General features: G+C 38.0%; 1 protein-coding gene across 1 annotated transcript in view; it reads left to right on the top strand.

Moving 5' to 3' along the window:
* IGSF10 (immunoglobulin superfamily member 10) overlaps positions 1 to 23,287 on the top strand; it is a 28,932-nt gene extending 5,645 nt beyond the window's left edge. Inside the window, exons 4-8 of the mRNA XM_060767706.2 lie at positions 2,283 to 2,412; positions 2,940 to 3,330; positions 6,423 to 10,799; positions 12,196 to 13,096; positions 19,139 to 23,287. Coding sequence (XP_060623689.2) covers positions 2,283 to 2,412; positions 2,940 to 3,330; positions 6,423 to 10,799; positions 12,196 to 13,096; positions 19,139 to 21,047 — 7,708 coding nt within the window. The 3' untranslated portion in view covers positions 21,048 to 23,287. The remainder of the gene's footprint in view (positions 1 to 2,282; positions 2,413 to 2,939; positions 3,331 to 6,422; positions 10,800 to 12,195; positions 13,097 to 19,138) is intronic.
* Positions 23,288 to 23,428: the final 141 nt, after the last annotated feature.

Genomic DNA, 23,428 nt, shown 5'->3' with positions numbered 1-23,428 from the left:
CTCCCAATTTGCCTGTCATCACTTGTGGACATTTATTTCTATAAGCTTTTAAAGAAAGGTTTGAACAGACAGCTGACAACAGTCAAACCAATAAATCTAGAACTGGTTTAGTTGTAATCTAGAAAACCCCTAGCATAGTGTACATATGGTATAACTAACTAGTATTGTCAGGCATGTTTTGTGTAGAATCTAAATCCTGTTTGATTTTGTTCTCCTGGTAATGAGAAAATTACAAAGCTTTCTCAGCACCATAAGATTTTGGATGCATTTTAAAGATGATCTCTTCATATATGGGCATAAAGACAAAATTTAAAGTGGATGCTTCCAATGGCCTGTTAGCAGATGTGGCAAAGGAGAGCCAGAAGGAGGAATGCCCAAATTGACATAATGTAATCACACAATACACACATGGTGGCCAGAACCTGAAGTGGTCATCCATGTAATGCATCACTTTTAGGACAAAAAGACCATAGGAACAATTCTTTTTAAGATACAAAAAAGCCTTTTTTTCTCTTTTTTTTTTTTTTGAGAAAGCAATTGTCTTTTTCTGTCTATAGTCTTAGCTTTACATGGAGAATTGAGACTTAGCAGTCAATTAATGGTTGCAAATGATCTTCTCCATCCTCCTTTCTCTGTGAGGGATAACCAAACAAAAATGCTATGTATATAAAATCTATATTGTGGCCACTTTTCTAGTATTCCATCTTACTTATGGACACCTCATTATAAAAAGATACTGCTAAACTGTAAAAGATGCACTCAGAATCAATCAGTTAATTTCCTCATGAGGAAAGACTAGAAAACCAAGTCCTTTTAGTTCAGAGGGGTGAAGGAGGATGGGTAAAAGTAGGTTTATGTATGGTATTCATAAAGCAGATACTGTGAAAATGTTCTCCCTCTTTTATAATATTGAAACATTGTAGTTACACAACAAAAAAGGGTCAAGACAGATGGAAATGAATGGCTTGTCTACTCAAGCAAAAGTTCAGAGGCTCATAGCAAATGAAAGGCTGTCAGTTGTCATGACACACAGCTACTTCCAAGGAGTATCCTGGGGTTTTTGGTTTTAAATCAGGGGACAATCTGGAGTTTGGTGTAAACTCCAGAATATCCTGCTGCTTTGGGCCAGTCTAGACAACTAGATTTGGTTCAGTTTGGTACTATCACTGTCCACATGGTGCCATCACCCTTTCCGTGTACTCATCAACATAGAGAAAGGGGATGGATCATAGTCAGATTGCTGCAACTACTGGCCCTAGTTGGCCACAGAGCTTCATGCACGCTCCTAGCTATCATGGGTGCCTTTGCTGTCATTGGAATGAGATGACCGCATGACTAGCATGAAGAAGGGTGGTGATCCCCCTTTTTCCTGATCATGCGGGCACCATGTTCTAACATTGGCAGAGGTAGATAAATTAAATAAATAAACTTTACTTGTATCCCACCCTATCTCCCCAATGAGGACTCAGGGCAACCAACAACAGAGATGCCCATGTGACCAGGAAGAAGGTGGGGAAATTGGCAGAGAGCAAACCCCAACTGAGGGAGTAAAAAAACCAAAGCACCAAGACAGCCATATTGAGTTGGACAAAGTTTCTATCAAGAAATATTATCCAGCTTTGGAAAATTCAAAAATATGTATTCAGCAGAAATTCCTGACTCATATATGTGAACCATGGAAACCCCAAAGAAGAATTCTAAGTACCATATCAAACTCCAAATCCTAGGGTTTTCTACAGCAGAGCCATGGCAGATAAAGTAGCATTAAACTACCATATCTTAAGTTTATGTACGATACATGTAATAGTAAATGGTAGCCTTAATAACAAAATGCAATATCTAGATTCCATACTGTCTTTGCACTTTGAATTTTAAGAAGAAACCATGCTCAGCTTCTTTATCAGATTGCTGATGGCTTTTATGGATAGTTTCATATGTTCTATTGTTTTTAGTTTTCTAGTTGCATTATTATTATTATTATTATTATTATTATTATTATTATTATTATTGTACTGTATAGAATTGTTTGGGAATAATAGCTAGGAAGTGGGATGTATACATGTCTGAGTACATAAAATCATACAGGTGAATGATTAATAGCCATATTGCTGTATTTTCACCTGCTATTTCTTGTGGCAAAGTATTTCAAGTTTAACCTGGCAAGTTATAACTAAAATCAACTTATGCATTTGCAAAAGAGAGACTGTTTTTGTTTGTTTGTTTTACCTTTGACCTATAGCTGACTGACTAAACCCAGATCTGGAATGAAATGTTTGTTACAGTTACAACAGTTTGATTAAACTGACTGAAAGAGATTTTTCTGGCCTGGAGAAACTGGAGTTGTTGCTGTTGCACAGTAATCAAATACATACTGTTCAAGACAGAACATTCTCTGATTTGCATTTGTTGCAGGTAAGGATGAGCTTTATCCACCATTGTTGTGTCAAAGTTTATCAAATTTTTGCTTTCAGTCCTTTTTCATTTTATACAAAAAAAAATGCTCTTGAGGGGGTGGGTCTTTGCTTTTTACGTTCCAAGTTGTTCTCATTTACTGAGTAACAAAATTAGAACAAAACTGGTAAACATTATGAGGAATCTCCTGACATCAAGACTTCTGTTGTCAGCTACACCAATTATCTCAAAGGGGGATGAGGCATCTTTATTTGGGATCGCAAACAGAAACTGAATGGACATCAATCTTAGCTATAGATTCTGCTTTGGCAAGAGTTTGCACTGGGTGGTCCATGTAGCCATCTCAATCCCTGCAATTCTGTTATTCTTTAAAAATACAGTAGACAGTGAACACAGTAGCACTTGCTTTTGAGTAAGCATATGTGGAATTGTGTTGTTCATCTAAAATTTGAAGATGGTCCATGAAAATCATGCAAACTCTTTCTTGCTTTTCTTTCAGTTCATTATTCTCCCATTTCTATCAACAGATCTTAAAGTTGAGCTATAACAAAGTCAAAGTTGTTCACGCAGACACATTTCATGGTCTCACAAGTCTGGTACGGTTGCATATGGATCATAATCAGATTGAATTTATAAACCCCAGAGCATTCTATGGTCTTACATCACTGAAGCTGGTCCACTTAGAAGGAAATGTGCTTAAACAACTTCATCCAGATACTTTTGTCACTTTGTCATATCTCAAAATGTTCAAGACATCAGCCATAAAACAAATCAACTTGTCTGACAACTTACTTACTTCTCTGCCACAAGACATTTTCACATATATGTCTGAGCTGGAAAGTCTCTACCTTCATGGAAACCCTTGGATTTGTGACTGTGCAATGAAATGGTTTCTCAAGTGGACAGAACAGAACCCAGGTATTCAATATCCTATATTCACCTTTTATTTATTTGGAAAAAAAATTACCCTCCTTTTTATTTATTTATTGAAAACCTTTTGCCTTCATGTTCACCTGATAAGGATTCCAGTGAAGCATGCATAAAATAATAAAGACCATAAAACTAAATGTTTCCCCTGACATTAAGTCTAGTCGTGCCTGACTGGGGGGTGGTGCTCATCTCCATTTCTAAGCCAAAGAGCCGGCGTTGTCCATAGACACCTCCAAGATCATGTGGCCAGCACGACTGCATGGAGTGCCAATAACTTCCTATTGATCTACTCACATTTGCATGTTTTTGAATGCTAGATTGGCAGAAGCTGGGCCTAACAGTGGGAGCTCACCCTGCTCCTCATAATCGAATTGACAACCTTTTGGTCAGCAAGTTCAGCATCTCAGCGGTTTAACCTGCTGCTCCACCAAGGGGTCCAATAAAAACCATAACAAATAATTAAAACAGTTTCTTTTAAAGATGTGTGCTCTTCAAATAATTTGCCCAAAGTAGTTATGAAATATTTGCTTCTGGTAGCTGCTAATTCTATAACTCTCTTTGCTCCCAGAGCAATTGATCCTTGTTGTTGAGTGCCATCAAGTCATTTCTCACTAATGGTGACCCTAAGGCAAGCTTACTATAGGGCTTTCTTTGCAAGGTTTGTTTAGAGCCTTTGATGCCTCTGTAGCTGAGAGAATGTGAGTTGCTCAAAATAACTCATGACTTTCCAATGGCCAAGGGAAGATTCCAGCCCTGGTGACCAGAATCGTAGTCGAATGCTCCAAACACTGCAACAAAAACAGCTACTGTAAATTTGTCACAACAACTCTGTTGCTTTTTATTATTATTTCTTCTTAAATGTAACATGCTGGAATACTTTTGTTTGCTTATTTATAAATAAATGAATCGCAGCATAGCATTTTTTGTGAGAGTTCTGAGGCCAAAAAGTGGTACTAGCATATCTTGGTTGGCAGTGGGTTTAGCTTCATTTGACAGGCATCCTGGAATTCTAATATTTTCAAAAGATGCAAGAAGTGCAAATTAAATCTTGTTGCTAATGTAACCACTGTGCTGATCATACTACCACTTATCACTCCTTTGGAATTCTGGTAGACTTAGAGACTCTTTCACAACTCAGTGAATTTTTTCAGAATATTGGTGTGCAAGGATTAAACAAATCAGGTAAAAACAGGAGTTTGCTTTAAAGGTTAGATGATTTGACCATACTTATGACAGCCATGAAGTATTTTGCTCAGTATGTTATATTGTGCCTGTGTGCATAATTGATCCAGATCTATCAAGTCAGGTAGGAGCCATCCTGGAACATACATACATACATACATACATACATACATACATACTTGTATTTTCTTTAACGAGAGAGAGAGAGAGATTATGTATAGAATGTATTGGGTTCATAATTGTGAGTAGCATTGTGTCAAAAATGGGTTGAGCCATGATTTTATGAAGATTGCTCTCAAAAGATCTGGAGCATCTACAGACCTTGCTTAAAATTACCACATGCTATTAGTCTTTGTTCATCTCTTATTTATATTTTTCCATGGTAATAAAAGAAAAATGCAACCACTCCATTCTCTTCACTGATATATGCCAAGAAGCTTGTGTTACATATTTCACATTATGGAGATGCCAAAAACTAAAAGAAATGAATTAGTGAGATCCTTTCCAAATCAAAGTACTCCTGGCAAATTTCCTTCCAAACATATGCATTTGCAACTGTTTCAAGATCTTGAGACAGATAGCAAATACATACATCACAAAACTGAGCAAAATCCTGTATTAGACCCACCTAAAGCAGGAACCACGAAATAAAGAGTGCTTGAAGTAATTGTAACTAACAACTTCTATTTGTTTCCAGAATTTTACTAGGACTAACAATTAATTTAGTCCACTGTTCACAGAGTGGAACAATAGTGCTATCAGTATATAGTGTGAATAGACATCATTCAACAGCTCACACAAAGTGGAAAAATTATCTGGATTTTTCCACCTTTGTGTGAGCTGTTGAATGATTTCTAGGAAGAGATATGCACATTGTGAACATGCAAAATATATAGGAAGATCCTTGAGCTTTAGGTTTCTGCTGACTGCAATAGTCATCAAAGTTCTTTTTTACTGAATTTAGCTTTGTTGACTGGAATTGTTCAAAACCTCTGTAGCATCAGACTAATGTCAAAGAAAAAAGGATTTACTGTCTTCAGATACTGTTTTGTTGTGAAAGGAGGCAATGAATCAACATATATGTTTATTGTTATAGGTTAATATATTTTAGATTGTTCTGAAGACAGCAAGGTGTTGTATAAAGGAGACCAAAATGGTCATTTATCATGAAATAGACCAAAACATAGAAATACATTCAGCATACAATTTCAGTGATGATATATTCATTCAGATCCTTTTATGTGTGAATATAATAATATATTCACATTTATGTTCAGGAAATTTAAAAACTGGGGCCATGAACACAGGCCTCATCAGAGCAAGACTATGGGGATCCAGTATAACACAGGATAGGTTTCAGAATAAACATTTGATAAGAGGTAATGCTGCTACCCCTAGATTCTGTTCTGTGATCTTCCTTCTGTCTAATGTTTTGTATCTAGGAACATCTTAGTCTGGTGCCAATTCCTAAGCTGTATTCCAAGTATGACCAAAGTGTGGTTGCTCCAAAAAAAAACCCCTATCTTTTCAACTTCATATCCCCAGCAAGCTCATCTTGCTTTGTTGGTAGTGGTATTGTAGCCTCTTTGGGAGAGACAGACATTCTGTGTAGTTCCGTAAGACTCCTTGGAAGGAAAATTGGTCCCAGACCTACTGAAAATGCCCATCACTATCAAAATGCCCATCACTATCTCAGATTCTTGTCCATTACAATTACATTCTGGAATCATGACAAATGGTCAAAATACTGTGCTAGTTCTCAAACAGTTTTGAATGATTTACTAAGGTCTGTCTTATTGCATAGATAAAAGAAACATCAGCAGAATTGGAACTTTTGCTTTCATACTAGGATTTTTTTTAAAAAAATTAATGTTTCTCTTTCTCTTGATTCTTTCTAGATGTTGTAAAGTGTAAAAAAGACAGAGGACCTTCCAGTGTTCTTCAGTGTCCATTGTGTGCCAACCCAAGGACTTCTAAAAGCAAGAGGGTAGCTGAGATGTCCCTCTCAGATTTTAATTGCATAAAACCAACTATAGATGCAAACTTGAAAACAAGGAACATCACCATACCAGATAATGAGGACTTTATTTCAATTTACCCCAAAGATTTTATGGCTCCTATAGGATCTGTATTATTAAACATGACAGACCAAGCACATAATCGAGCAAACTTGGCTTGCAATGTACAAAATCCTTCAAAAATGTTCCCTGTTACAGTTCAAAAAATGGACAACATCACAATACTTAAAACATCATTGTCAACATTTCTTGTGTGCAGCATTGACTATGAGAGTATTCGTCAACTGTGGAGCATACTGGCTCTATACAGCAATTCTCCACTGAAACTAAAAAGGGAACAGTTACTCACAGAAGCACCATATCTCAGTTACAAATACAAACAAATGGGCTCTGAAAATGAAGAACTTTTTACTGACATAGATGCTCAATTGAAAACTGAGCCTCCTTGGTTGATGCAAGGACAAGTATTTCTGCAGTTGGATAGGACAGCAACCACACTTAACACTCTACATATCAAATACTTAATGGATGTTCAGATCACCCTCCCAGTTGCTGATCCCAAATCAGCAAGACAGAACTGGGCAATGATATTGCACAAAAACAGCACCAGAACCGAGTACTCTGTTTTGGTAGGTGGATCTGTGGAACTGGACTGCCAGGCAACTGGAGAGCCTATCCCTGTAATTGAGTGGGTATTAGCTGATGGGAATAAGATTAGAGCTCCGTATGTTAGTGAAGATGAGAGGATGACAATAACAAAATCTGGAAGCCTCCTGTTACGTGCAGCAGATAGTTTTGACACTGGAGTTTATCACTGTATAGGTACCAATTATAAAGATGCCGATATCCTGACCTTTAGGATTACTGTCATAGACCCTTCTATGGAACATAACAATTTAAATGGACCTCAGCTCTCAGTGCTTTTAGGTGAAGCGGTCTATCTTCCATGCCAGTCTGTAGCTACTCCAGATGCCTCTGTTAACTGGATCATACCTGAGCATGTTATTCTTCACCGTTCTTCAAAAAACAAGCTTCTTTTTCAAAATGGCACATTAAAAATTCAACAATCAACTGACCGGGATGGAGGTTATTTCAGGTGTGTAGCAGCCAATCAATATGGTGTTGACATTTTGGTTTACCAAGTATTAGTGAAGAGGCATGCAAAGATATCACAAGAACTAGATATTCAAGTAAATGAGGCAACAGAAGGATCCGGTGATGAACAACTTGAAGCTATTCTGAAACCTCAAATTATTTTGTCTACCATGAAGACAGAAGTAACACATCAAGCATCTACCAAAGGATCATCAGTAAAAGATCCTGTTTTTAACAAAACCAAAAATAATTATAAAGCAATTTCCAGAAACAATAGAGACAAAATAAGCAAAAGGTTTAGAGGACGCAAGAGACAATTTGCTTCCCCCAGCAGGAGAATTGATCCATTGCACTGGGCTGCATTTCTGGAAAAAACAAAGAGGAATATCACATTGCCAATGGCACAACAACATGCCACATTAAAACCAACAGTAAAAAGCTTTCTGTCTTCAAAGATCTCTGGAAATGAAGAGGAGACATCTGGAGATGATATATTTCCAGAAGAAGAATTTATACTACTAACAACTAAAAGTCCTTCAATATACACTCTGAGAGAAGCATCAGGAAATGTTGCAACCGCAAAACTTGGAAGTGCGTTAGGTAATTACAGTTCTCTGACAACATCTGGCATAGTTACAGAAACAGCAATTCCAATAACTAGTCCACTGGTTATGTTTCCTGAGGAACCCAACAGTCAGAGGTTATATATGGAAGTTAAACATAAAACTGAAAGAGAGTCTTTTAAAGAATATCTCACACTATATACACCACCTACATATATAGAATCATCAACAACACCATCTTCTAAACTGCCAAATAGTACTACAAATGCTTCAAGAACTTTTCATAAACTGATACCACCTGAAGAAAATAATTTGCATTTTAAAGTGATGCCAATAATCACGCCTGCAACAGTTAGTGAGAAAAGGCAGTCTGTGACTTCTGAAAAAGATACTCTAAAAACGAATCTGTTTCCAGAATCAACTGTGGAAACACCAAGGAAATCATATAATCAAGTTTCTGTAGTGACAGTCAGTGCACATGATGATGTGTTCAGAAACACATACCTATACAGTACTTTAAAAACAACAACACCTAAGCCACGGACAGTCTCAACCGTTATCATGGATCAACAGATTCATATAGCTAGGGATACTACAACTCATGCCCCTCTCTCCAGACGGTATGGCAGACGTAGAAAAATAACTGGTAGAAAACGAATTGTTAGACCTGATCGTATTCTGAATACTTCAGGCCAGAGATTTGCTTTTATTAGACCCAGAAAGCAAGAAAGCACAAGCCTGCTGTCCCCTATAGCAGTGAGTACATCTACTTTATCCTCTCCCTACACATTTCTTGAACCAATTACCTCTCATACACCCATTTCCACTTTGTTCAGAAGTCAGCATGCAGACTCAACAACTGCAAATCAAATCTTGGCACTCTCAAGAAACAAGCTAGGTACAGGTGAAAAGTATACAACTTTCAAAACAATCCCATTCCATACTGAAAACAACCAAGTGGTATCACATACAGAAGTAGAATCTATTACACCACTACAAACAACTATTGACAGGAACCCATCATTTATCACCAGTCTTCCAACACAGACCATTCAAAGCCCTATAAATGGCAAGGCAACCACATCTACCAAAACTAGCATATCTGCTTCAACTATTAAATCTACCAGTCCCGCTCTTGAAACTAACATGTCCTCCAGTGTTTCAGCCTGGGAAAATCCTTGGCACAATGTCTTTGGAAGCAGCCATATTCAAAGGGAGCAGCCTAGTTTACAAACAGTGTCTTCTCATACTTTAAAAATTGGTGGAGAATCTCTGGTTGTGGTATCTCCTATGCCTCTTCAAATGACTGTACCAGTAGATATTACTTCAGCTGTAAATAGAGCTGATTTTTTAAAGAGAGAGAACCAAACTGATGATTTCATGAACTTACTTGAGTCCATAAGTGACAATATGCATGGTCCCACACTATCACTGAGGATAATCGAACTCCTATCTTCGACCCACAGACCCAGTCTTACAACTGTTCTTCAAAAAGAAAGTAATACAACTAGCATGGGACCAATTACTACTCCAGTTACTGTTAATCATGGTGAAAATAAGATTTTCAGGTCCAGAGTGTTCAGACCTGGCAGAAGAAGAGGGCCAAGGAGGAGGAGGCCCCTAAAGAAGTTAATGCATTCTCAGGAGCATATAATTAGCACTCAAGGTGTTACTATGTTGGGAAAAATAATGCCTTCTACTACTTTGGAAATGTCTAGAAAAGTAACTGTGTCTGCTAGCACCAGACAAATGAAATTATCTTCAAAATTAACTGATATGGATGTGGTTACAGCTGGACTAGGGCCACCAACTCTTAGCACAGAACCTATATTTAAAGATAATATATTCACAACTGATAAGATATTAGCAAGGAATATGATCACAGAACATATTACCACTAAAGAAACACCAGTGGAACATATGTTTTCAGAAAACCCTATACCTCAGGTCTCATTGCCAATATCATTTTTAGACACAGTAAGCACAACCACAATGTTACCAGATACATCCTTGACAACATCAACAATGGGATTTAACAATCCAACACAGGCAACTACAGTAACAGTTAAGGAATCATACCAACATTTAGAAGAGCAACTAGCAAAAACAACTTTTCCTACTAAAACAGATATAAGTATCCAAACTCCTACTGGTTCAGTGTACCCCACCACACAAGAACCCAATCCACTAACATCTCAACCAGCTGTCGATTCAAGTGAAGCTATCACACAAACCACTACATCTTCCACATGGGGAACGTCATGGAATGAACCATCTTCTAAAACTGCAGAAAGTAAACAACCCTTCATAATCAATATGTTGACCATATTGAAATCTCCACAGAGTTCTACCCAGTATAGTCCTTCAAGGAGGAAGAACAATCATGTCAAAAGTTGGACTGAGAAAACAGCATACCAGGATTCTTCTACCACTTCTTTAGTAGCCTTAAATTCATTCTACCAGATGACAGTTGCAAAACCCAGGATAATTGGAGGAAAATTTGCAGCATTTACAGTTCTGGCTAATTCAGATGCCTTCATCCCTTGTGAAGCCAGTGGTAACCCTTCGCCTACAATACAGTGGATAAAAGTGTCATTGAGTAAGTTTCCTAAATTTCCAATGAACATTTTTCTGAATTATAAATATGAAATTAGAGTCCATGTGAGGTAATACTGGATGAGGATGGTTCAAGTCAAAATTACCATTAAATGTTAGATTCCCATCAAGCAAGTTTTTTCCTCTCAGCCTAATTTCTTTCCTGGGTTATTGTGAGATGAAATTGAGTGTGTGTCAGAAAGATTTAAATGTCACTTTGAGATTATTGAAAAAAATGGTAGGTTATGAATGTTATTGTTCCTATTATTATTGATAATAATAGTTGTGCATAAATCTTGTTATTTTTCATCATACATAAAAGGAATAAATTAACTGAATTTAGTAACTAAGGTTAGTTTTAGTTCAGTGGGAGATATTTTAGTAAGATAGTACATTCAACAGGGAGTCTTATTGCAATAAAATAATGGATGTGTCAGAAATCAAAATAAAGATCAGTCACACTAAGAAAACAGTATGTCAGTAAGAACCATACTCAAGAGTTGCCTGGTCACATATGTCCTAGTTTTCTGTGAAACTTTGGAGGATGTATTGTCTACATTGTGAATTCCTACTTTAATTCAAATGTAGCTATGTGTTCAAAGTGTGAATTTTGTGAGAGAAGAATGCTTAGATACTAAAAGAAAAGATTTTAGATATGAATGTGAGCCTTTAATAAGTGACAATGTTGCAATTTTTTCAAAAGACCATTTAAAACAAAAACATGCCTAGATTCTACTTCTTAGGCATATGTAAATTTTGGATATTAGTTTGAAATATGAATTGAACTTTCACTTTCCGAGCAAAAGGGCTTTGAATCTAGGAATGTGCTATACCTCTGCTCGCTTACTGATATGTTTTAATTGGCTTCCTTAAGTAGACCATTTTATGTTTTTAATTTTACTAGCTTGAATTGATATTATTGCTTAGTGCCATTTTTTGGCAGAGAACAAATCTGATCAACAAATACAACTGAGATTTCTTTTAACACTTAAAAAGGTTTAATTGTTCATGTTCTAAGAGTAGCAAGTGCAAAAATATAATTTTGAATTCTCTGTTAATTGTTAAAAAAGGATTAATAGTTAGTCCTATTGTATCAATGGTATTTCCACAAGAGTTCACTATTTTATCTTTTTGCCATCTTGAGATCTCACATTACATTGAAGGATAAAAATACTTTAATAAGTTAAATAAAGAATTGTTAAGTTACTATTAAGCAATTGAATCAGCCTGTTGTAGTTGGAAGTGACAATTACCTTAAAACCTCAATGTTAACGGAAGGGAGGCTACACTAATCATCCAGACTGACAAATATTTCATATTCCTGGTTTGCAAATTGTTATTTTTAAAAGAAAAATACAAGGTTTTATTTGGCTATTTTTTTCTCCTTGTTGTTTAAACAGGTGTTAATTCACCAAAACACATACATGATGACAAACTTGAGATTCTTCCCAATGGTACTCTTTCCATCCAGAATGTCAACGTCCAAGATCGTGGACAATACCTGTGTGTCGCTGTCAATCCATATGGTTCTGATAAGCTTCTTGTTACATTGTCTGTGGTGACCTACCCGCCAAGGATCTTGGGGAGAAGATCAAAGATTATGACTGTTCATTCAGGCAAGCCGGTGACCATGAAGTGCACAGCCGAGGGTCGTCCCATTCCTACTATTTCCTGGATCCTTGCAAACAAAACCTATATTTCAGAGTCTTCTCTAGGAAATGAGGCAATCTCTTTTCAAACAGATGGCACATTGATAATTAAGAAAGTCAGCATTTATGACAGAGGGATTTATACATGCACTGCAAACAATCCAGCCGGTTCAGATACAATGACAATAAGATTGCAAGTAATTGCTGCACCACCCATTATACTGGAAGACATGAAACAGTATGTGTTACAGAATATGGGGGAAAGCTTGTGGCTTCCTTGCACTGCCAAGGGAAACCCTCATCCAAGCATTCACTGGGTCATATTTGATGGAACTGAGGTGAGAAACCTGCAACATACTAATGAAAAACGTTTACTCTTTCCTAATGGAACACTTTACATCAGGAATATAGCTCCTTCTGACAGTGGGAATTACGAATGTATAGCCACCAGTTCAACTGGTTCAGAAAGAAGAGTCGTAAACCTCCAGGTAGAACATAGAGATACAGCACCTCAAATTGTAGTGGCCTCTCAAAGGTTGACTCAGTTGAATTTTGGGGACAGACTACTTCTGAACTGTTCGGCTACAGGAGAGCCAACACCTAAGATCATATGGAGACTACCTTCCAAAGCTGTTGTTGACCAGTGGCACAGGTAGGACTCTTGAAAGCTACATTTCTTGAACAACTGAAATTTAATGCACAAAAATTTTTTATGATGTGGATTAATAAAGTTCCCAGGACCAATTAGTTGTGCTGTCCTTGTAACATGAAATGATGAATTTCTGGCTGACCTACAGACTGAGGTCAGCCAGAATGAGGTTTGCTGAGCTGCTGACAAGGAACATGGGGAGCCAGGTTTTTCTGAGTTGGGTGGCTTTTCAATCTAATCAAATATTCTCAATCTAACAGGAGACTTCTCCCAGTACCAGTAGTTAATGATAGATAGATTGTACCTGAAATGATCTGCATGGAAAGCAGATTTTATCTCACTGAATTTCATCTGCTTGCCAACAGACAAGGGGACCTGGGGGAGTGTTAATGGCTGAGAAAGCAGACATGCAAAGGAATTAAAGGGATTTAAGATTAGAAAGACTGTAAAATAAGAATGGTCCAGAAGGTAAAGGGGAAAGGTTTCAGGAGGAGTAAGAGAAGAATGAAAATTAGAAGAGAGAATGATTAAGGTGAGAAAAGAGGAAGTTAGAAACTAAAGTTAGAATCAGATATACACTGATATGTATGTATATTTTCAGACATGCACACCAGCTTGTGCATTTAGACTTATTTCTAAACCCATTCCTCACCAATTATTTCATTGGTGTATTTTGGGCTAGGAATGGAAAGAATAATCATAATTATTCATATCCAAATCAAATACAGATTTCGTAACAATTAGGAACCCCCATAGGGAAGAATAAGAGACCAAAGAATTTTGCATAATTTTCTCCTCGTGTCCAAACATCCCAAAATATTGTGAACAGATTATTTGGCAATGAAAAACATGTAGATTTCGTGCACTTCAAATTGGCTTCCTGTACAGAAAATAGGTTTGGGGGGGGGGGGTTGCATAAAAAGCCCACTGTTTTTGCTCCACAAGAAAAATATTACTCTGGAACATTTGAGTAGAGGGGGAATACTGTAGCTCAGAGCTTTCCAAACTGTGTGTCATGACATACTAGTGTGTTGCCTGTAATCCATAGGCATCACATGAAAAATGCTTCCCCCTCCCCCAGAGACAAATGAGCTGCTTGGAAGTCATGTGTTGACCACTCTTGGAGGAAGAGAAGGCGGAGGCACCAGCAGGAGCAACAATGGCAGTGGCAACTTAGGCAGTGCTTAGCCCAAGGCCACACCATCCTAATCCTCGTTGTCGTCTTCAGCTTTCTGCCTCAGCAAACAGTGGTCCCAGCCAAAGCTGGGGGGAAGGGTGAGAATGACAAGGAGGAAGATACCCTCAAAGTACATCTATTCCAACCCCTTCAGCCAGGCAGGAAGGTCCAAAGTCCCTACAACAGACAGCCAGTTCAGAAATATCCAAAGAAGGGCTCCACTGGACTCTCTGGCAGTCTATACTTGATTAGAGTTGAAAGAGACCTCCAAAGGGTGCCTTATTTCAACCCCCTTCAGGCAGGCAGGAAGATATAGGCAAAGCCCTCCCAATAGTTAGCCATTCAGCTTTAGTTCAAAAATAGAGGTTTAATCACTGCAGAAGTGAAGTGTTGGTGATGTTCAAGTACAGGTACTGTTATAGCTTTTACAATAGGTACAATGTGTTCATTGAATTGCATTAATAACCACTAAAATCAATAAGTTTTGTAATTAAGAAAAGAAATCTGTTGACAATGATGTTTGTGGTGAACCATATGGAGCAGCTATAGAGGAAACTTCTGAAGAATCACCTAGTGTAAAGGAAAATTTTCCAAACTCATTTATACAGTAGAGGTTATATGAAACACACACACACACTAATATATATAGTATTAAAAACTTTAATAAGGGTTTGGTTTAACAATACTGTTCCATTATTCAGGCGGACTCCAAAAGGGGGCCTAGACAAAGAAGAATAGTCCATTTTATGTGGGAGGAAAGTTGAAAGAGGAAAACCATTTTCACTGGTTATTTGCCGCCGCCCCCCCCCCCCCCCCATGTCATAAGTGATTGTTATTTCGACAACAGCAACATGAGTAGGGGGAAGTAACAGGAAAACAGGGAAATGGTTTCACTCCTTCAGCCCCCTTTCACCCCGTAAAATGGATTATCCTTTTTTATCAAGCACCCCTTTGTGGCTTCTGCCTGGATGATCGAACTGTTCCTATTTAATCTCTGGTTTGTAGCAAAACTGAATTACCATGTCACAAAAGGATGCATGTCTAAAAAGTATATCACCAACATGATAAGTTTTGAAAGCTTTGCTGTAGACGAATATTCATTTATTTTCATGTTGTGGGGAAAAACCTACTCTGAATTATTTGTCTTCATATACAAGAACAAAATAGACAAGGGTTTAAATATCCACATGACTTTATTGTAAGGCATGGCAGTAATTAATTCATAACAGGGCAGTGATGCCACTTCTAGCCATCAACTGAGTTCCTGAGTGAAATTCATGAAGTACTTAGAGCTCTAACAGTAACAAATTTTGTAATCTCTAGAATGATCTAGCTAAACCTCAGAAATCACAGACAATTATAAACTCCTAAATCCAGGACCACATGTTTGCCAGCTCTTTGGAAGATATTTGAACAGAAGGAGCCAAAGAATTATGTATTTCAGCTTTCATGTTCTCATCTATACCAGGTCATTTCAAACTAGCTTCCAGTTCCCTCATACCTCTGGCAAGGCAAATTTTCCACTGAACATTTCCTAAAATGTATTTTCTACAGCCGTGTAGGCGTATGGATTCTACATGCCTCATTTGTTTCAACAAAGCCCTTTTGTTAAACAAATGAGAATATTTGATCAGAGCCCAAGAACACTGTAAAATGCAATAAAGTGTCTCTTTGAAATATATCCACAATTTTTTTTTAAAAAAAATGTAAGATTGTGTTTGTTACCTTTTTTCCATCTGCACCATATTCAGAGTCTCCAGGTGGCTTCTGTTCCAATCGCTGATTATGCTCTATTATACTATTCTTGGAGGTTTGTTCTCAGAAGGTGTTGCTGGGGACACCTGCTCAACCCCGCGACCTTGCTCTGTGGGGTCCCACGGGGCTCAGTATTGTCCCCCATGTTGTTTAACATCTACATAAAGCCACTGGGAGAGATAATAGGGCTGGGCAATTCGTTTCGTTAATTCGTAATTCGTTAAAAAATTCGTTAATTTTTGAATTACAAAACGATTACAAAACTTATTTTTAAACCTGGAAGTGTTTTTAAATATCGAAACGGCAGGTGCCAAAAAATTTTGTATTTCCGTCCGTTTCGGAAATACGTAAGATGGCCGCCTGGCTTGCTGGGAGCTCTCCTCTCTCGGCGCCGGCTGAGCAAGCGAGCGAGAGGGCGAGCGAGAGGGCGAGGGCGAGCGGCGAGCGAGAGGGCGAGTGAGAGGGCGAGCGGCGAGCGAGAGGGCGAGCGAGAGGGCGAAGGCGAGCGGCGAGAGAGAGGAGCGAGAGGGCGAGCGAGAGGGCGAGAGGGAGGTCTCCTTCTCTTTCTTTCCTTTTCTCTTCTTTCTCTCTCTCTCACCTTTCGCAGGGGGGTTCTGAGCTCTCTTCCAAAGAAGGCTCACTTGCTTACTCTTCTCTCTCTCTCTCTCTCTCTCTCTCTCAATTCGAGGCAGGAAACCCCTCCATCCTGCAGCCATCTACACTGCAGCCTGGATGAGGTTTGGCACCACATTGGCTCAATGCTGTAGCATCCTGGGAGTTGTAGTTTGGCAGCCTGGGAAAAAGAGCCCCTCCTGGAAGGAACCCATCCTAGCGAGAGGGCGAGAGGGCAAGCGAGAGGGCGAGCAGCGAGCGAGAGGGCGAGCGGCGAGCGAGCGGCGAGCGAGAGGGCCCGCCAGAGTGAGTGCCTGCCTTCCCTCAATAATAATTTCTCCTCCCTATTCTACTAAATTAATAATTAAATTTAAGAAATATTTAAAAAATATTGAAAAAAAAAGGGCGCCATCTTTACAAAATGTTTTGTAAATATTTACGAAATTTCGTAAATACCGAACTTTTTTTTTGGAAAATTTTGTAATTATTTTAAATATCGAAACAAAAAAACACCCCAATTACAAATCGATTTTAGAAACAAATTTTTGCGTTGTTACCCAGGCCTAAGAGATAATCCAGAATGTTGTTCGATGTCAACTATATGGAGATGATGTACAATTCTATCACTCCTTTCCACCTGCTACTAAGGAAGCTGTTCAGGTCCTGAACTGGTGCTTGGCAGCTGTGACAGTCTGGATGAGGGCAAACAAATTGAAATTGAATCCAGACAAAACAGAGGTACTCCTGGTCAGTTGAAAGGCCGAACAGGGTATGCTGTTACAGCCTGTGCTGGATAGAGTTACATTTCCTCTGAAGACACAGGTTCGCAGCTTGGAAGTTCTCCTGGATTCATCACTGAAACAGGAACCCCAGATCTCAGCGCTGGCCAGGGGAGATTTTGCACAATTAAAACTTATACGCCAGTTTCCCCCATACCTTGGGAAGTCAGATTTAGCCACAGTAGTCCACACTCTTGCTACATCAAGAATAGACTACTGCAACATGCTCTACATTGGGCTGCCCTTGAAGACTGTTCGGATCCACTGGCTGCCCATCTGCTTCTGAGCACAATTCAAAATGCTGGCTTTAGCTTGTAAATCTCTAAAAGGTCTGGCCCAGCCTACCGGTCAAAACATATCTCTCTCTATGATCCACCTCGGAGGCTAAGAACTCTTGGGACCAAACCTTTGACCAGTAAATTTGAACAGTGCAATAAAAAAACTAAGAAATATGACAATGATAAATGGAATGGCTCTAGAATATGACCTGGATTACATGATTTCAACTGAGGTTTTAATATTAATGTTTTTAATTGTTTGATTTTTAATGTGTTGTTTATTTACCAAAGTATGTATATGTGTGACATCAAATTGTTTTCTTTGTAAGGCTGCTCTGAGTCCCCTTCAGGGTGAGAAGGGCAGGGTACGAGTGTGGCAAATAAATAAATACTGAACATTAGCAAGGTTGCTGCATTATACGCCATCAGACCATGTGCTCGTACAAAAAGCTGCATATAGGCTAGTGTAGGTTCAGCTTAATTTACTTCTCAGGTTCCATCAGAGTTGCAATCCAATTTCAGCTAGAGCAAAACTTCATTAATACAAGAGTTGTTTTTTTTTTGGTTTGGTGGGAAAATATGGAGGGGGGAGTGCAAACAAACAAAAACTTGCAACATTTCTCAGGAGGAAAACTGATTCCAAAGCTGCCATCCAGTTTTGCTTGAAGGGGCTTACCAACACATTAGGAAGCTTCTGCTCGGTAAAATACATTTTGAATTTTGAAAGAAAGTATGGGAGATAACATGCAAGGGGTTCTGCTGTTTCTATAAGTGATTGTGTTGGGTAAAACTAGCTCACTGGCTATAATTGAGCGAGTCAGCTTGTCCAGCCAAATGCTGACAAGATGGGCAACAAATCAAGATCTGAGTAAGAGTTCCCTGACATTCATTAACAATTTGTAAATGTTATGCATAACTATATCCACTGGAAAGATCACTTTTCTAATTTGGAGGTGCTTGAAATGTAAGCTTTCTTTAGATAAGAGATGGAGTCGAGGCTTCATTTTCTTTGGAATAAGTATTGTCTAGACAAGTAGTGTTAAGTCTAATTTCATTATTATAAGCCTAATACATAATGACACCAGGTGAGATGGGCAAAGAATATGATTTCTTTCTGGAGTCACCTGGGATTCAGAATATGGCAGAGGGAGGATAAATTGAGAAAGGATCATTTCAAACAAAATCCACTGTTCCCATAGTTTCTTCATTTAGTATCTAGATTTTATATGGTAACAGAATGATTAAAGAGCACCGCATGTATGTTACTTTCTACACCACTGTGATGATAATCTGTTTCCAATTGATATATTTGTATATTACCTGTTATTTAGAACTTAGGTCAACACCTGAGGATCAGAAACATGGTAGTCCGAATACTGTCATAATCTGATGCAAGAGTAAAATCAATAATTCTATTTTTTTACTTTTTTGCTTCTATTTCTAGAATGGGGAGCCGAATCCATGTGTTTCCTAATGGATCCTTGGCTGTAAAGGCAGTTACAGAGAAAGATGAAGGTGACTATATATGTGTTGCAAGAAACAAAATAGGAGATGACCTGATCCTTATGAAAGTAAGTGTGACAATGAAACCTGCAAAAATAGATCAAAAACACTATTTTAAGAAACTGGTGCCTTATGGAAAAGACTTCAAAGTGGATTGCAAAGCGTCTGGGTCACCTGAACCAGAGATATCATGGAGTTTGCCAGATGGCACAATGATCAACAATGTGATGCAAGCAGATGATAGTGGGCACAGGACTCGGAGATATATTCTGTTTGACAATGGCACTTTGTATTTCAACAAAGTTGGAGTGGCTGAAGAGGGAGACTACACATGTTATGCTCAAAACACACTTGGAAAAGATGAAATGAAAGTGCACTTAACAGTAGTAGCTGCTGCACCTCGTATCAAGCAAATTTCCAAGACTTATGCAAAGGTAAAAGCAGGTGATAATGCAATCTTTGATTGTGATGCCATGGGGGAACCTAAACCAAAAATATTTTGGTTGTTGCCTTCCAATGATATGATCTCTACTTCAACTCAAAGGTATTTTCTTCATGTTAACGGATCATTGTCAGTCATTAAGGTGAGGCTCATTGATGCAGGAGAATACATTTGTGTGGCACGCAACTCTGGTGGAGATGACACAAAGCTTTACAAACTAGATGTTGTTTCTAAACCACCTCTCATCAACGGTTTGTATACAAACAAGACAGTCATTAAAATGACAGCCATAAAGCACTCAAAGAAGCAAATAGACTGCAGAGCTGAAGGAACACCTGTACCCCAAATCATGTGGATAATGCCTGATAATATCTTCCTAACAGCCCCATACTATGGGAGTCGAATAACAGTACACAAAAATGGGACTCTTGAAATCCGTAATGTAAGGTCTTCAGATTCAGCAGAATTTATATGTGTAGCACGTAATGATGGAGGAGAAAGCATCCTGGTAGTTCAGCTGGAGGTATTAGAGATGCTGAGGCGCCCTATGTTTAGAAACCCATTTAATGAGAAAGTCATGGTAAAGCCTGGAAAAACAATCTACTTGAATTGCTCTGTTGATGGAAATCCACCTCCTGAGATAATCTGGATGCTACCAAATGGCACACGACTCTCTGCAGGTTTTAGAACACTCCACTATTTCTTGGGAAACAATGGCACTCTTGTTATCAATAGCCCTTCTAAAACAGATGCGGGCAAGTATCGATGTGCGGCTAAGAATAAAGTTGGCTATATTGAAAAGTTGATTCTTTTGGAAATAGGTCAAAAACCCACAATTTTCATCCACTCAAGAGGAACAATCAAAAGCCCTAGTGGGGAATCATTATCACTTCATTGTCTTGCTGGTGGAAGCCCCAAACCAAGTATTATCTGGACAGTTCCTAGTGGCTATGTCCTAGACCATCCTCAGATTAATGGAAAATATAAGTTACTGGAAAATGGTACTTTATTCATAAGAGAAGCCACCATTAATGACAGAGGAAGCTACACGTGCAAAGCTCAGAACTACATTGGTGATTCAACAGTAGCAGTTTTTGTGATTATTGTGGCACATCCGCCAAGGATTACAAATAGACCACCAAGGCATATTCACACTACAGCTGGAGTAGCAATTCAGCTTCACTGTATGGCATTAGGTGTACCAACTCCAGAAATTACATGGGAGCTGCCTGATCACTCATTGCTTTCCACAGGCAGCAAAGGCCAGTCATCTGGAAGTGAACTTATTCATCCACAAGGAACATTAATAATTCAGAATCCCAGATCAACACATTCTGGCATATATAAGTGTATGGCAAAAAACCAGCTTGGCACTGATTCTACCGTATCGTATGTTCAAGTAATCTGAAATGAGAAAAATGCAGTTAAAATAACCGATAACAAAGTGGGATCTAGACCATGTTTGGCTTTCAAAGGTATTTAATCAAATCCAGTCAAAAGGCATGTCAATTTCATTACAATTACAATTCTTAATTTACAGAACACATGTTGAGAAACAGATAGCTGTGGGGAAATAAGCATGGTGACCTTGTATGAAATTTTATAATGATAATAATGATATTCAATAATGATATTCAAACATAGCTTTAACAAATTAAGGCACTTAATTTTCCAATAAAAACAGAGGATATCTACATGAATGAAAATATGTTTACTATGAAACTGAAAAAATGTAACATAACAATATTTTTTTAAAAAAACTTGTTTTTTTTTTAATTTCCCATTTGGAAGTACTATAATCATGGTACACATTGTAAAATTCTACAAAGATATGTAAAAAAAGAACCGTGATAGCTGTTTTGTTACCTTACTGACATGTATGAATATTTTGTACTTTACTTCTTTCAAAACAAAAGGTGCTAATTTGTTTTAAATATCAATAATTTGTTTTGTTTGTGTGCAGCAGTCCTTTTTACAGGGATGTTAAAGAACAAGAGAAAATAGCTCAACTATAACAGTGGTTTTCAACCTGTGGGTCCCGAGGTATTTTGGCCTACAATTCCCAGAAATCCCAGCCAGTTTACCAGCTGTTAGTATTTCTGGAAGTTAAAGGCCAAAACATCTGGGGACTCACAGGCTGAGAACCACTGAACTGTAATGTTTTATTTTTCTGTTGAAGAGACCATGTTATTTTTTCTAAAATTAAAAATTCACAAAGTCTGCATCTGAAGAAACATAGATGTAAATAATGACCTTGCTGCCAAATATTCATTTGCTAAATATTTTACATTAAAATTATTAATATAATATGTTGAATTCTTTTTTAAAGTAAGTTACACATTACCAACAGCTGAGAAACAAACACTGGGAGGAAGCTGATCACTATTGGAATCAGAACAGACTAAATATACTGCTGGCCTGATCCAAATACTGCTTCCAAGCATCTGGAACAGCATGTCCAAGAAATTGATCCTAATACCTTGTCATAAACTGCTCTTAATTTATAATTCCAGAGCAACTCCAGAAGATGTGAACCATTTAAGGAGTCACCATGTGGCCCATGAACCTAATCCAGAAAGGGATTCAGCGGGGGAACAAGAGCAGAATGAATGTCAGGATTACAAGGGTTTGAATTGTTAGACCAGCCTAGGAAAAGCAATTAATCACATATTTGACAGATATACAATATAAGTTTTGAATGTTAAGAATTTGTCCTGGTAGAGTAGTAAATAAGAAAGTCACCAACATCTGCTTAGAACAACTGAGATACCAAGATGTACTGTCAACTCTTAATCTTTTTGTCCCCCACGTTCCACAAGAAGGTTATTTGAAGAAGAGTATCATATACCTTTGTTTCAGCTGTTCCAGGTCAGATGTGCATGGCAGAGTTCATTTTTCAACTTTAGTACTGCTCCTCTGCTAGGAGGAACTGAGGAACTATTACTGTGCATGTCACTATTTTCCCCTCCAGGTATGTAAATTAACAACTATTTGTCTTTGCCCAGTATGCAGTTGAAAACCTCTATTCATTTTCATTATGCCTGATTCTGGGTGAAAATCAGTTTTAAAAGCATTTTGCTCCAAAGCTGAAAATGGTTGATTATTATGAGCACAAACTTAAGGCTAATATTCTGCCTCATCTCCTCCTTCACATGAGAAAGTATTAGAAGTTTCCACTTTTGAAAAAGATATAGTTTTCTCTTATGTATGAATTTAAATAAACTAGTTTATTCAAACAGAAATCAGATACATGATTCAGCATCAAACAGTGGCAGCTGTGATGTTTTGCACCATTGACATTTGTATCTGCTTCACTTCTCAATTTGTAATTATGCACTTTCACCAAGACCAATCTCTGTAAATAGTCCAATTACCACTTAATCCAATTGTCAAGTGGAAGAGCTGTGGAAGAACTAATTTTCATTACTGGGGACTGGTTTCCTGTTGAATTTGGTCTGAAGTGGGAAGGCATGCCTTCCACCTGGTCACACTGTTGAGACCAAAACTCAAAAAGTGGGATAGAAGACGTACTTGTGAACACCTATCCTTACTGAAAAGGTAAGTTTGTGAGCTGTGTTGAAAACCCAAGTGGCGGAAAATCACAAAATTAGCCTCTTACAGGAAGAATAAATTCTAAAAGCCTCATCACAGCCACTCTTGTTTTTTGTTTACATTATTTTCTGTATCTATGAATTGTAAGCTGCTGCAGAGAGAGGGGGTGGAGTATAAATACAGTTTATTATTAATAATAATATTACATCCAAGTGGCTATGAGTTAGGTTTCTGCAT

The sequence above is a fragment of the Anolis sagrei genome, chromosome 3 (genome assembly GCF_037176765.1).
Source record: "Anolis sagrei isolate rAnoSag1 chromosome 3, rAnoSag1.mat, whole genome shotgun sequence".
Taxonomy (NCBI): domain Eukaryota; kingdom Metazoa; phylum Chordata; class Lepidosauria; order Squamata; family Dactyloidae; genus Anolis; species Anolis sagrei.
The sequence above is the reverse complement of the archived record's forward strand: the minus strand, read 5'-3'. Positions and strand labels throughout refer to the sequence as shown.